Here is a 16,146-nt window from a genome sequence, read left to right on the forward strand (position 1 = left end):
CTGGCAAGATTGGGAGACATTGCAGCCCTACTAAATACATAGAAACAAACACAGAGAGGCAGCCAAAATGAGGAAACAAAGAAATACATCTTAAATGAAAGAACAGGAAAAAACTCCAGAAAAAGAACCAAACGAAATGGAGGCAAGCATCCTACCAGAGACAAAGTTCAAAACGATGGTTATGAGGATGCTCAAGGAACTTAGTGAGAACTTCAACAAAGAGATAACAAGCATAACAATGGAAATAGAAACCACAAAAAAGAACTAGTCGGAAGTGAAGAATACAATAACTGAAATGAAAACTGCACTAGAAGGAATCACTAGCAGACTAGATGAAGCAGAACACTGAATCAGCAATTTGGAAGACAAAGTAGCAGAAAACACAGCAAAAAGAAAACAGAAACTACCCTCCCCCCAATAAAAGAAGAGAGTTTAAGAGACCTCGGGGACAACATCAAGCATAACAACATTCACATCATAGGGGTCCCAGAAGGAGAAAAGAGAAAGCAAGGGATTCAGAACCCATTTGATAAATAATGACTAAAAACTTTCCTAACCTGGTGAAGGAAATAGACATACAAGTCCAGGAAGTACAGAGAGTCCCCCCAAAAATGAACCCAAATAAGCCAACACTAAGATGCATTATAATTAAAATGGCAAAGGTTAAAGCAGGAGAAAATTCTAAAAACTAAGAGAAAAGCAGTTAGTTACCTACAAGGAAGCTCCCATAAGACTGTCAGCTGATTTCTCAACAGAAACTTTGCTGGTCAGAGTGATTGGCACAAAGTATTCAAAGTGACAAAAAGCAAGGACCTACAATCAAGGGTACTCTGCCCAGCAAGGCTATCATTTAAAATTAAAGGACAGACAAAGAGCTTCCCAGATAAGAAAAAGCTAAAGGAATTTTCACCACCAAACCAGTATTATGAGGAATGTTAGAGGCACTTCTTTAACATGGGGAAAAAGATAAACAAATATGAATAATATCTATCAACAATAGCTTTCAATGTAAGTGGATTAAATTCTCCAATCAGAAACATGGGGTAGCAGAATGCATAAGAAAACAAAACCCTTACTATGTTGCCTATAAGAGACTCACTTCAGATTGAAAGACACACACAAAGTAAAGGAATGGAAAAAGTTATTTCATGAAAATGGAAACAAACAAAATAAGCTGGGATAGGAATATTTAAACCAAACAAAACAGACTTTAAAACAAAGGTTTTAAAAAGAGGCAAGAAGGACCCAGTAATCCCACTTCCTGGTATTTATCCAAAGAAACCCAAACACTACTTTGTGGGACCTGTGCATCCTTATATTCGTTGTAGCATTATTTACAATGCCCAACATGTGGAGGCAGCCTGGGTGTTCATTGATAGAAGAATAGATAAAGAGGAGGTGGTACATGTATACAATGGAATATTGCTTGGCCAATGGAGGGAATGGGTTCTTCCCATCTGCAGTGACAATGGATAGGGCTGGAGGTAATTGTGCTGAGTGAAGTGCCAGAGAAAGACAGATGCAATGTGATTTCGCTTATATGTGGAATCTAAAAAACAAAATAAACAAACAAATCACAAACAGATTCATAGATACAGAGAAATTTTGTTGGTTGTCAGATGAGAAGAGGGTTGTGGGTGGGTGAAAAAGGGTAAGGGATAAAGTACAAATTGGTTGATACAAAGTAGTCATGGGGATGTAGGGAATAGCATAAGGATTATAGTCAATAATATTGTAATAACTATGGATGGTGTCAGATGGGTACTAGATCTATTGGGGTGATAGTTGGGAAGGGGGTGGTGGCAGGGTGAAAAGGTGAAGGTATTAAGAAGTACAAATTGGTAGTTACAAATAATCATGGAGATGTAAAGTAAAGCATAGGGAATATAGTCAAAGATACGGTAATAACTATGCATAGTGCCAGGTGGGTACTAGCTTAGAAAGGGGGATCACTTCTTAAATTATATATATATCTAACCATATGCTATATGTCTGAAATTAATATAAAATAATACTGAATGTCAACTGTAACTGAAAAATTAAAAAGGGGGGAAAAGGTGAAGGGCAATAAATGGTCCAAATTTCCTGGTGTAAAACAAATAATTCATGGGGATGTAATGTACAGCATAGGAAATATAGTCAATAATATTGTGATTGTGTGGTACAGTGTCAGATGGTTGCTGGACTTATCGTGGTGATCACTTCTTTAGGTATCTAAATGTTGAATAACTATTGTGTACATCTGAAACTAATATAATATTGCATGCTACCTATATTTTTAATAAAAATCTTTTTAAAAGTTGTGGTATTGGTAACATACAACAGAACAGTACAGCACAATAGGAAGTTTAGAAACAAGTATATATAACAATTTAGGATATGTTAAAGATGAATTATCTAACTCGTGTGTAGAGAGTCTACTGTTTAATTAGTGATAATGGAGCCAGTGGCCATTACAAGGAAAAAAGAAAAAGGTATATTTATATTTTACATCAAATAAATTAATGATAATTAAAGATTTCTATGTAAGAAATTAAATTATACAATTACTAGAAGAAAAATATGGAGGAATATTTACATATTTTTGGGATAGAGAAAGCTTTTCTATGAGTGACATCAAAGGTATAAGCCATGAAAGGAAAGACTTATTTAAATACATTAAACAAGTTGTATATGTTACAAAAATTATAAGAAAAGTTAAAAATGAAAATCATGATTAAATAATATTGTAGTTTATGGAGAAGTTTGTATAGTACGATCATATTTGCATAATCATACCATCCTAATATACACTTATACTTGGAACATGAACACATAATTGTTTTTTCTCTCCCCCCACCCCTTTCTTTAGAAAATCATCTAAAATATTACTGGTATTTATAATTGAAAGGATGATTTTATTCTTATACATCTCTGTATTTTCTGAATGTTCTGCAATTAATATGGATTACTCATGTAAAATAATTTTTGAGAGTATATATAGTAGAATAATTTGGGGGATGCCAAGTGCATTTACAATGTGCTGATCTAGACTGAGGCTGTTCCCATGTGCATTTGCGAGAATAACATTTGGTGTGCGTTCCTGTTGCTGTTTAGGGTGAAGAAGGTGAACAGGGAGAACCAGGAGAAGTGGGAGCTACAGGACCTCCAGTAAAGTATTTTAAAAGAAGCATTTATTTAGGATATGCCAATATTTTTTTCCATGATATTTGGAATTTTTTTTAATTTAGCATTTGGATTTATAGTGTTACATTAACACGATAGTCTCTATTTTTTCCACCAAGGCAGCATTGGGAGAGTATCATTTTTTCAACCTTGGAAAGGGTCCCCATTGTACATTTAAGCACTGTTTTAACAGAAAATATTCTACCTATAATTACATACATTCATTTACTAGATTTCAAGGCTAGGAAATCTGAAATAAAATATTGAACACAAGAGGAATAATATATATGTATTATTATATATTAATAATTTATATATTCATATATTGTAATAAGTATATATTATATATTAATAATACATATATTATGTTCTATGGTTCTATCACATGCTATAATAAGAAAATTTTGTGTATCCTGAATATGCAGCAGGTATATCATCTACTAAATTTAATGTAGCTTATGCCAACATGTAATCATTGTAATTAGAACATTCTTAATTACTCATAATAATGTGTTTTAATAAAAAGTTGGTCCCTTGTGCTTCGGCAGATTGCTGCAATAATATCCACAGTGAGGTAATTGGGGACATCAGCATACTTCAATTTAAAATGTTTGTTAAATTGGAATTTACATTACTTTCATATATGAAAGTGGAGTTGGTACACTTTTTTCCTCCTGACAATGAGTAATAACAATTATGGAAATAATAATTTCAGAATATTCATTGAACCTTGCAGCTAGCCCAGATATGGACTATGTAAAAGAAACTCGGGTTCTGTTCTCAGGAACCACAGTTAACAGAGAGAAACATGGGCTCACGCTTCCTTCACTTGCTCTGCTCTCCCTGCAAGCTGGGCTTTTACAATGGGTTCAAGGAGCTGTGCAGATTAGTGCTTACCAGAGCCTATGGGAAATCAAGCTAAAGGAGTCAGAGAATCTGTAAGAAATAGCCTCTGCTTTTAAGTCACGTGAGAACTTTAAGAGTATCTGGAGGAGTCCAAGGTGTTTGTTCCAGAAACGTGCCTTCTCTGAGCTCTTAATGTGAGACAATAAGGAGATAGACTCTAGTTTGCAGGTGGGAGATGGAGATGAAAAGTGTGAGACATGCTTTTTTTGATCTGATGAAAATTTGGTAGGGACTTAAAAAATTATTTTTGAAGCCATTCCCAAAGATTCTCAGCACAGGATTTTGCAAGCAGATTAAGAAAAAATGTTTTCATGGATTAAAGATCTCTGTTGGGTGCTACATGGCTCAAGTGGTCCAGGGGCAGATCTCATTAGTGCTCGCTGACCTTCTGGAGTTTGGGAGTGAATATGACAAAATGTTTCTGTAAAATGCACAAATTTTCACTTTTTAAATGTGTATCTATAAAGTAACACACAAATTTTGTTTTTTTTAAACACTTTTTGGGACATTTATATATAAGCTCTGCCCTTCAAAGTAGTCACCTTGAGAGATGATGAGTGACATTGTCATGTCACTGCTATGACTCAAATATTTTTAGAATTCTTTTTGTAGAATTGCCTTCAAGAAGGGCCGTTTTAATCTGATATGACCGCATCTCACATTATATCCTAAGTGGATATCCTAAGCTGGATCATCCTGCACATTTGTACTTCAGGTTGTTCCCAATTGATCTACATAGAATTTGTGACTGACCTGGATGAAGAGTTGGCCATAGAACTGTTCCCATTTTCTCCAAGTGAGAACACAAGGAGATATCTGGCCTAGAGCTACTTTACTTTAAGCCAGTTACAGTGGACAGTTAACAAGTTGTGCAGAAGTAGCTACCCCACTTTCTTGATGGAGTATGACGCTCCCAAGAGAGCTCTTAAACTCACTCTTCACAGGACCCATTTTTGGAGCCCTGCTGTTGTGGGGCGAGAGAGTCAAGAATGATAACATTTCATTATTGAAAGATGCTAGATATCACACCCCACAGCCTCCTTTCTAGGATTACCCACTCCTGTGCCTGAGATTAGGTGAGATGGGTTTCTACTGCCCCAAATGAGTTCAGAAGGCCTGTATCATAGAAATGGTGTAATGAATAGTGACTACAAGAGGTTGACGGAGGCTCCAGCTCTGTTTATAGTTCATAAGCTTTTGTCGATTAGCCTGGGAACCTAATTGCTTTTGATGGCATACAATGGGGAGAAAAAATTATTTCAAGGTCTAAAATGACAACCCTGTTACATGTAACCAAGTTACAAACCATGGAGGAGGTGGGAATGGGAAGGTATTCTGTATATGAGTTAATGATATTTTAATTAGTAATTGTTCCAACTCTGGGTTTGTGTAAGTCTTCAGGATATTGAAAAAGGGTTTACTATCAGAAGAAGTCTCCTTGGATTTTTCTTTCTAAACTAGAAAAGTTCATCTATATAATGTCACTATTTCTTAGTGTTATCTTTGGTTAGGATAACATCCTTTTTCTGGATCATCTTTCATGGTGAGATAAAGAAATGTGTACTCCAACTACAGTAATTCACTTTTCTTTTTGACATTTCCAGGGAGCTCAAGGATTGAGAGGCATCACCGGCATAATTGGGGCCAAAGGGGAAAAAGTAAGATGATGATGATAATACAATACCCAAATGTATAAATGTTTAAATTTTGGACCATTTGAAAATATCTTCTTATCTTCAGCAGCATCACTTTTATTTTGTATTTGGTACTTTGTAGATTAGGTTCTCACATTTCTGTTATAAACATAGGTGATAGAAATGAATAGTATGCATGATACTTGTCATGTATTGGATATACTTAGGCAGGTAAATAGGAGTAAACAGTGCTGTTATATTTATCTCTTTAGCATTATCTATAGTTAATACTGGTAACGCTGACACAATACCTGGAGAGCAAGGCTAAGACAGGGTAGGCTGGAAAGGGAGAGGTGAGAGAAGGCCGGATACCCACAAGGACATAGAGCCATCAGGGGCTCTCCTGCCAAACTGATTGCTGAGGCCTTCCTTCAACAGGGATCATACACTTGTGCTGGAGTTCACCACCTTGTTCTTTGCCTGGTCTTAGAGACCAGACTTTCCCAGTATTTACATAGCAAGACACTGTGAGATGCTGGGGTGAGTGAAAGAGAAATAAGGACTTCAGCAAGTTTGTTATTTATGGAGGAAAAAAAAAAACAGAGATAGCTAATTACAGTGCAAACAACAGAGCCATACATTTGAGGGCAAGTGGTATGAGGGAGTGAAGATGGAATGGCTAACCTTGCTAAGGGCTGGGAGGGCTCATGAAGGAGGTGGCATTAGAAGGATGTTGGGCCTAAGGATTAGGTATTACCGTTAATGGAAGACGGACGCCAGGGAATGCTTTGGCTGAGTGAATATCATAAGCAAAGCAGTGGAAACCTGAAAGTTCATGATGTGCTCTGAAATGTTTTACATGCTCTTGTATACATGCCTGTGTGTGTAGGGGTGTGTCTAGCTTCTCCACCAAATAGTAAGAAAATGGTTACCATTTTTAGAAACTATGTTAGGAAATGCTATTTGTAGTTTCCAGAGAAAACAGCAACAAGAAAAACAACCCACTTTTGTCTACCACCACTTCTGACTCTTGCCCCAGTCTCTTTAGAACAACTATTGCAAATTTGTGTCATTCCATACAGAAGCGCAGAACCTTTTATTAACAACTAAACAAGAACAACTTGCCCATTGTAGGTGCTCAATAAATGAATTTAAATATTTTATTTTAAAAGAGATGCACATTTTTGTAAATTGAAAGATTGATTTTGTGAATAATTTCCTCAATTTCATCTTTTTCAGCCTCTTTGTCTCTCGTACGTATTCTCATTCTGCCTGCTTTCTTCTTCCATTTCCTCTAGAATAATTCTTTCCTACAAACACTGTACTTTAAAAAAACAGATTTTATATTTCTACATTCATGTTATCTTAAGTAACATCCTGGGTGTATCTCTTCTGTTATTAAATAATAAATACCATTTACTATAAAGTTGCTGATACCTAGGCCTTTGCTTTTTCTGGGTTTAAAACATCTCCTAATGTATGTGACCCCCTCACTTTGAAACCAGTTACTGTTCTTGATATGCTCTTTATTTGAGGTAATTTTCTTTTGGTATTTTTCAAAATTTCTCATTTCCTCTGATTTCTGTCAAATTGCTTTCAATAATAATAATAATAAAAGCTCTTCTCAGGAACTCAGACTCATGGAGTGGTTACCTAGTAACAGCAGTTTGGATCTGAGCTCCTGCTGAACCGCAGTATGAGAGAGAGAGGGGGAGTGCATCAAAGCCATTTCTTTCTCTTTTTTTTTTTTCTCAAAGCCATTTCTATAACGCAAAGGCTGGGCATGCTCTCACCACACAAGCTGAATGACCAATTCAAGGCCTTTTTCAGGTCTTCCAAACCTCTTCTTCCCTGGTGACTGTCGGATGCCTTCTGCTCTGTTCTGGTTTTCAGGGATCAAAGAATCCCAAGGCTCAGTGGTGCCTCTGCTTTACTTGTGTTCTTTCTTTGATTCTACCTATGTCTGAACCTTCTATCAAAGGCTTTTAAATTTGTAATTCTTACTACAGACACTGTCCACCCGCTTTTTTTGGCCTGACATCTATCCAATACTCTTTTGACTGTTTTCCATCTATTTTATCATCTCTTCTTCTCAACCCTGTTCATTAAGAGATGGCCTGTTCCCCTCAGTTGCGTTTTTACCTTCTCATTCACTTAGTAAGAGAAAAAGAGTTAAAGAAGTGGGCTGTATTTTCTTATGTAGCATACACAGACAGCTCTAAAAAATACCATGTTTTTGTTTCAAAATCATATTTTGATTTTTATGATGAAAATAAGGAGGTGATATGTGTAATATATAACCAAGTCAGAGATAAGTTCAAGATAATTATATTTATAAAGCTTCGTAGCTCTCGTGCCATCATCACTTGGTAGGATGAATTTGTTTTTGAGAGACTAGATCAACTACTTTATACAAAGTGAACCTAACATCTACCCAGGATGGGAGGAGGGCTTCTCAAATCCTTATTACAATCCATTTTTTCAAATCATAAGGATGAATTTCTTATTCTATATATGATTCTTTCTTGGTGGAAACCCAGAGTCCCAGAAATCCCTCCCACAGGGTTAGCAGTAGCAGAATCCATGGCAACTATTTTTTGTGTGCCTCCTTGGTCTTCACTGTGAATGAATTCCCATAGGAATCCCGAGAACCCTACGGGTAACTACCAAACCTCTTCCCATAGGCTTGACAAGTTCTCTAAATAGGTACCAGTGTTTTTAGTTCATGTCTGCAATCAAGAATGGATGTAGTAGTAACTTAAAATATCTAGAGTGGTATAAAGATTAGGTGTAAGTACTTCTGGTGGGATGAGAAGATGTAAACTAGTGTTTGTATATTTCAGATGTCTTACTCCTGGGGGTTCACTGATGAATACAGTATATATTGCAAACACAAAACCTCCTTTTTATCTAGCTATCTTTAGAAAGACCGATGTGCCCTTTCTGATGCATGATTCATTTCAATTTCATTTCTTTGTCTTGTTTTTTTTGCAGGGTGCTCGGGGCTTAGATGGAGAACCTGGGCCTCGAGGCATCCCTGGTGCACCTGTAAGTACTTTTCCTTTTCCAAGACCCAATGATAGATATTTTTAGCATACGATAGATTTCCTTTTACTATGTATGTGTGTGTGTGCAAATGTCTTTTACATTTGAATAACTGAAGTAAAAAAATGAGCAATAGTTTTTATATTTAATAATTTGTTTTAATTAAGAAAAGCATCTCTTTCTTGGGTACAGAGAAATGTTCTTCTGACTTCCTATGGGTTTTGTTTTTCTCAAAGGTGAAATTAAATTGTTAAGTTTGTATGTTTGCTGTTTCCTGTTTTTTTGGATGCTAGGATGCTTAGAGTCACAGTAACTATCTAATTTCAAGTTCCAGAGTAGTTCTTTTCTTTTTTAATGATTTCTGGTCTCATTATTTAATATTTTGACTGCCATATGTACATGTGTCATGATTGTAGGCTGCTTCTCACGTTTTCTGGAAGTAAATAATCAAAAAAGCCATTCATTAATAATCACCTATACCACATGAAATGTAGAAAAGATATTAGTAAAATAGTATGTCCAACTATCAAGGTTGCATGGTCCGGTGGGAATGACAGAAAGTAACTAACCTATACATTATAAGGCCAAGTACTAGAGCGTACGATAGAGGTAATCCAAGCAAGAGGAACTTAGAGGAAGGTTGGTCTGGGAAACAGCAGAGTATACAGGTCAGAAGAAGCACTGCTGGTGGTGATGGGGGTGCTGGCATAGGCGCTATCTCTGTCTGGACTGGAAGGTTTCTGTTGACAAGATGAAATTGAATAGCTAAGGTAGAGAGTGTTTAATGCCAATCTGAGCAACAGGAACTGATCCAGTAGCAATAGGACATTTGAGGTTTTAGAGTAGTGAAACAATTCAACTAAAGCTGTATTTTGGGAAGAAACATCCTCTCACTTCTTGCCACCTATACAATATGTCAACATTAGCTTGCTAATTTTGACAGAGACCATTATTATTGACTGGGGAATTAAATAGTATGGAGGAAAGATAACAACTGTTCTAAACCTCAACCCACCATGACAGTCTATGAGAATAGCTGATATGTAGACATAGTTACTAATGTCAAGGTTCCCTGTAGTACGGACCTTAATTTTCTTGTATCTATACATCCAAAGAGCACAGAAGCATGAGGTACTTAAGATGAAATAAAAAAGACACGTAAGTCTCAATCATCCCTATGGCAATATCATTTTTTAAGATAACATAATTTTTATGAAAAGATTTCTTGAAGTAGGCATCCATGATAGCACAAAGCCACTGGGATGAAAAAGCAATAGTAAGGAAATGTGGATGGTGTTCTATAATTTTCAAAGTCTATCAATAAGTAACTTTTGCTTATATTAACAAAATTTTATTTTTATCCAGGGTGATCAAGGACAGCGAGGACCTCCAGGAGAAACAGGTCCCAAGGGAGATAGAGTGAGTTCATATTAGTGTTAATCATGACAAGCCTCATGCTTTTCAGTGTCCCCTGCTGATTACGCTTATCTTTTTGACATGCCCTCAGTCTGGTGATAATTGAGCATGTCTTGTCAATCCTTTCCTTTCTGCCTTCAGGGAGCTCAAGGTCCTAGAGGAATTCCTGGCGTCCCTGGGTCCAAAGGAGATACGGTAGGTCCTGAGCTGTAGTCATCAAGCACATTTTTCAAAGTGGTTATTAACTTGTAATCAAACATTAGAAAATAAGGAAGGGGAAAAGAATGTGACTGTTTCTAAGAGACAGTGTGTTTCTTTGTGTGTCTTTAGGGCTTGCCAGGTGTGGATGGCCATGACGGGATACCTGGAATACCTGGAACAAAGGTAGCTGTGTGATTTAGTCCAAGAGTGAATAGGGCCATCTCTGTCCTGGCCAACCAAGTACAGTATTTCCACAACTACATTACTGGGAGATTTAGTTCGCTCGTTTGGGCTCTTTTCCTCCTTTTAAGTTTTTAATCAAGTGTTGATTCCAAATACTTGTTATAATAGTATGTTTGTTTGCTTGGTTTCAGGAACTCAGTAAAATTGTCCCGTTGATGACAGTAGGCTGAGGGAAACTGTGTAGTTTGATTGAAATTATGTCCTAAGTCCTACTGTACTCCTATGCCCCACCCTGAACTGGGTCACATTATAAAACTGCATTTAAGGTCAGGGTAGGGATACTCCTTTTACTTAGAGGCACTGTGTCCTTCCTTTTCTTAAAAGAAATACAATTCATATAGGTTCAAGGATGTGATAAAATCTTTTTTTTCAGGGTGACCCAGGGAAACCTGGACCTCCTGGTGATGCAGGATTGCAGGGGTTTCCCGTAAGTATTTAATTCTTATATGTTTACTGGTTTATAGACATATTGTTTGATATATACAGACATAAATTTATGGGAGAAACATATTAAGTAATTTGATAAGTTCTAGGGAAGATGCAATGCTTTAAGTTTACATTTACATTTTTGCACTTTTTCTCTGAGGAAATAGTTATCTCTCTAATGACATACTAAGCTTTAGTTTTACATTGTGCATCTCTCTTCTCTCTTCCTTATATCTTTTTACTAACCCTGAGCTGTGGGTCATGTACTTTCTCCTACTTTTAACCAGTTCTGAAGTTCTTGTTAAGAGGGTTGAGCTGTAAGAGGGCTGAGCGTATGCTCAGGAGCAATGTGAGAGACAAACTATCGTTTTTTAATTATATACTACTTTGAATTATTCAAACTGGTGTCTCCCTGAATAAATGTTGCTGGGAATTCATGTGCATTATACTATATGTGTCCTTGGCTCTTTGAAGGCAAATGTTTCAAGTTATTAATAATAAGGAATACTTGGTAATGCTGAGGACTGGCCTCCAATTTATTATCTAACACTTTTAAAATAATCAGCGAGAGAGTATTAGGACTCCCAATAGTACCAATCTTAGTTAGTTAGACAGTTAGACCCAGCATTCACCTGCGATTCTTTTTTTTAACTTACGTTCTGGGTTTTCGATAGGTCCTTGTTTTGTTATTCTGTATGTTAAATCATGCTGGTAAGAGCTCCCATTGACCTAAAAATGGTACTGGATTGTAATTTGGAAGCTCATCCTTGAAAAATAACTTTAGAGGTAAGATTTGCTTTAAGGGTATTCAGATTTAACAAGCCAGATACAGTAAAGTCATACCTTCTAAACTGTGGGAAGTTCTATACCCAACTGTTCAGAGATGGGGAACTAGGAAGAGCCTTCCTCAGACTAATGCTTTGAGGTTGTCATGATTCTCTTAGCCCCGGGGCAGTGTAAAGTGGGCTTGGCATCTCAGGGATTCTCAGATGAGGTGATTAAACCCCTGTCCTGTGTGCACTTTTTTAGGGTGTGCCTGGAATTCCTGGGGCAAAGGGTGTTGCTGGTGAAAAGGTAAAAGGTTAAAACTTTTAAATTAATACTCCTAGTTCTATTTCTTTATTCTTTTACTCATATATTTTATCATTTTTAATATGTTCAACCTAGCTTTTATTTTATATTTGACCCTAAGAAGAAATCAAAAGGGCTCTACGTCTTCAAATGCCAAACTCTTCCCCAGCTGCAGAAAAAATACATTGACAAAGAGTTGCTGATTAGACTTCCTTCTTAAAAGTGTCAGTTTTTGCCAGTATAAAACAGAGAACATTTTATTGTTTTTTACCACTTAAAATAAGAAGGATATTTTTAAGCCATAAAAATTATGTCAGTGAATATTATTCAGATGTAGCTTAAACTAAAAAGATATTAGTCATCTTGTTCACACACTGTTCAACTAGTGCTTATATTTTAGCAATTAAAAACAATAGGTGAAAGAAACAATGAAAGGGATATAATATAGCCTTACTTTAAATAAAATAGATAAAATGTGAATAATGTAGTAATTGGTCACTATGAAATTATGTGACTACAGCCATCCAAGCATAGTGGGTCACGGCACCTTGGGCAGAGATGTCCCCTAATAAGTGGATGGTGAGAGATGGGTGGTGGAGACGGCCTCCCCAGGCACATGCTTTCCCTGGAGCTTGCTGGAAGGGTTTGCTCAATAGCACATCCTCTTATTTCCTCATGTTGACAGAATTCTTTATGTTTTTAATAGTGTTGATGTCCAGTAAAAGGGCTCAAAGAAGTGTATTGAAGGTGAAATGGTAAAGCGAAGACATATATAATTAATATAATGAAGAAAGAAAAATACTCTCATATTCTTGTCAGGCTAAAGACCTTTATTCTTCGATAATTGACTTTCATTTTTTGATACTTTTCCTATATTTCTGGGAATAACAAAACTGTATTCTGAAACTAAAAAAAAAAATTTATGTATCTACCAAGAAAGAGATTCTACACCCTTCCACATTCTCAATATGAAATTGAGAAATTAATGCTATTTAAGTGTAAGAAATACCCACTCTGGGTAAGACAGGCTGATGACTATGTTTACTTACTGTCTGAATTATGTTGCATTTTACCCTTAGGGTAACACAGGTCCTCCTGGGAAGCCTGGTCAACTGGGGAATTCAGGCAAACCGGTAAGATGCCATAAGTTACCTTTCCACATGTTCTAACCCATTGTAATCACTAAGCAAAGGATTAGGAAATGGTAACTTTTCCTCTACCTGCCTTCCTCATACAGGGTCAACAGGGGCCACCAGGAGAGGTTGGACCACCAGGACCCCGGGGACATCCTGTGAGTGTTCCTTTTCTGTAGGACCTTCCCAAAATGCCTTAGGGCTTTGCTGGACAACCTTTCCTCCCTCTCTCCCTCCCTCCCTTCTTTCCTTCCTTCCTTCCTCTTTCCTTTTCTTTCCTTTCCTTTCCCCTTTCTCCTCCTTCCCCTCCCCTCCCCTCCCCTCCCCTCCCCTCCCCTTCCCTCCCCTCTCCCCCTTCCTTTCCCTTCCCTTCCCTTCCCTTCCTCTGTGAATGCTTTCTGATGTTTGATCATGTGGTAGTTCAATATGCTTGTTTTTCAGAAAGTAGAAACAAAAATGAGGTATTTAAAAAAGGCAAGATGACACTTTTTGCTCTCATCCCATGTTGAAGGAAATATTTCAGTGTGATTAAAAAAACTTTATTGAGAGATAATTCCTGTATTATATAATTCATCCATTTAAAGTATATAATTAATTGATTTTTAGTGCATTTACAGAATTGTGCAGCCATTGCTATAGTCAATTTTAAAACATTTTCATCACCCCCAAAAGAAACTCTGTATCCACTTGTAGTCATTCAACTTTCCCCCATTCCCCTCAGTCCTAGGCAAAAACTAATCTACTTTGTGTCTCTAGATTTGCCTATTCTGGAAATTTCATATAGTGGAATCATGCAATATGTGGGTTTTAATGATTGATTTCTCTCACTTAGCATAATGTTTTAAAGTTCATCTATGTCATACCATGTATCAGTACTTCATTCGTTTTTATTATTGAACAATATTAAATTGTATGTATATACCATATCTAATTCATTCATCCATTGATGAACATTTAGGTTGTTTCCACTTTTTGGCCATTATTAATAATGATGCTACAAATATTTTTCTACATGTTTTTGTGTAGACATATATTTTCATTTGTTTTGATTTCATTTGTTCATACCTAGGAGTTGAATTCCTGGGTCATGTGGTAATTCCTTGTGTAATCTTTTGAGAAACTGCCAGACTCCTTTAAGAGTGAGTTTGTAAATATCTACTTTTCAGCAAATATAGCAATGTTTATTTTCTCACTAGATACAGTTTACCATTAGCGAGAAACTGAATTAGGGAATTAAATATTATGAACTTTAATTTAGCTTTAAAATATTCTCCCTGGCCTTCGGTTTAAATTCTTTTTTCTTTGAAAGTATGCTGGGTAAGAAAAACAACTCTAGGTAAGAACACAGAAACATTTCCAAATATCATTGTTACTTCTTTTAAAGCATTTGTTGAGCATGCTGAATGAGGATTTTTATGCTTCGGGAAAGTGAAATATTTCAGGTGTCTTGTGACATGAGAGTGTTTTCACTTCTCACAGATATCTGACCGCTACCAAGTGGTTTCCAGAAGTTTCTCTGTAGCCAAAGAAACTGACTCCAGCTCCTCATTATGCTCCTTGCTCTCTCAATCCTCACTTATCCTTTTCTTCTCTCTTGCTCAAAGCCAGTGAATTTCTAATTAAAATACTTTCTTTAGATCGATTGTCAAAGCAATGCAGTTATAGCTAGCTCACATTTCTAAAACAATGAGGATGCTACATGACTGGTCCTGAAAGATTTAACAGTGAGGGAAAGGGGTACTGGACAGAACTGCAGAAGGAGATGAGGTGGGGCGTGGGTGTAGTTATGTGTAATATTCTCGTGTGAAGAGAGGCAGATCGGCACAAGTTACACCCATGCAAAGCTTGGAGCCTGGTTCAGGTTTTGAGTTTTGGGTTTCTGTAAGAGTCCTAATTGTTCCTGTCACTAGGGCTCAGAGCTTTGGTCTTCTTCTTCCATCTCATTTCCTATCTCCAGTAGGACCTGTTGCTGCTATCGCCTTCTTGTTAAGGTCCCTTATATTTGACTCTTTTTTTTCTAAGCCCACTTTTACCACCCTGGCTTAAATCATTAACTGTTGTTAGGATTATTGCGGTCCTCTCCTGATTTGCCTTCCCAGCTCCAGTCTTTCCTTCCTCTACTAGTATTTCCCAAAAGAGTTCTCTTGACATTATGGCTGGGATAGTTATTTGTTCTCCAGGACTCTTGCACATGACAGGGTGTCTGGCATCTATAACCTCCACCGGAGAATTCCAGCAATGTTCCCATTGTCATGGTAACAAACAAAAATGTCAAACGCAATTCCAAAGGCCGGGAGAATGGTAGTGCTTCCAGATGGCACACACTGCCATATTGGTGTTCCCAAAGTACAGCTTCCATCATCATTTCACTTCACTTCTTCGTTTAAAACTCTTCAGTGGGGCTCCACTGATAATAACAGAAAGCAGAAAACCCTAAACTGTCTGTTGATCCCTGTGTTTTACTTCCCATTTCTGCTTAGCTCAGAGCCTGTGTTCAAGTCAAGCTGGACTCCATGCTAATTCCCAAATATTCTCTGCGCTTGCTCTGCCTGCCTGTTTTCTTTTGTTATACCCTGTATTTAGACAGCTTTCTTTTCCATTTCCCTGACTCAACTTCCCATTTGCCTTATTATGTTAATTCTACAGTCTCTGACTGTGCCTTATCCCCCAGACAGAAGTGATCTCTCCTTATTCTGAACCCTGTAACCCTTAGCCCCTTTTTGCTCCATGCTGTGGAAACTGCAGGAAGGCAGATATACATCTGATCCACCTTTTATTTCTTACCTCTCTTTACTCAGGGTGTGCCATAAAGCAGGGCTCAATAAATATTTCTTGAAAAGAATTGAAGTGGAGGTATAATCAATCTTACCATGCTGCGTATGCTGGTAATAATTGACTTCTCACTT

The 16,146-nt window shown here is 37.0% G+C and overlaps 1 protein-coding gene across 1 annotated transcript in view; it reads left to right on the forward strand.

The window, feature by feature from the left end:
* Nucleotides 1–16,146, forward strand: part of COL9A1 (collagen type IX alpha 1 chain) — a 90,784-nt gene that overhangs the window by 39,156 nt on the left and 35,482 nt on the right. Inside the window, exons 18-27 of the mRNA XM_088795633.1 lie at nucleotides 3,097–3,150; nucleotides 5,676–5,729; nucleotides 8,700–8,753; nucleotides 10,116–10,169; nucleotides 10,308–10,361; nucleotides 10,497–10,550; nucleotides 10,984–11,037; nucleotides 12,066–12,110; nucleotides 13,187–13,240; nucleotides 13,345–13,398. Of these exons, the coding sequence (XP_088651759.1) occupies nucleotides 3,097–3,150; nucleotides 5,676–5,729; nucleotides 8,700–8,753; nucleotides 10,116–10,169; nucleotides 10,308–10,361; nucleotides 10,497–10,550; nucleotides 10,984–11,037; nucleotides 12,066–12,110; nucleotides 13,187–13,240; nucleotides 13,345–13,398 (531 nt within the window). The remainder of the gene's footprint in view (nucleotides 1–3,096; nucleotides 3,151–5,675; nucleotides 5,730–8,699; nucleotides 8,754–10,115; nucleotides 10,170–10,307; nucleotides 10,362–10,496; nucleotides 10,551–10,983; nucleotides 11,038–12,065; nucleotides 12,111–13,186; nucleotides 13,241–13,344; nucleotides 13,399–16,146) is intronic.

The sequence above is a fragment of the Rhinolophus sinicus genome, chromosome 2, assembly GCF_057876585.1.
Source record: "Rhinolophus sinicus isolate RSI-liver-muscle chromosome 2, RSI-T2T, whole genome shotgun sequence".
Taxonomy (NCBI): Eukaryota; Metazoa; Chordata; class Mammalia; order Chiroptera; family Rhinolophidae; genus Rhinolophus; species Rhinolophus sinicus.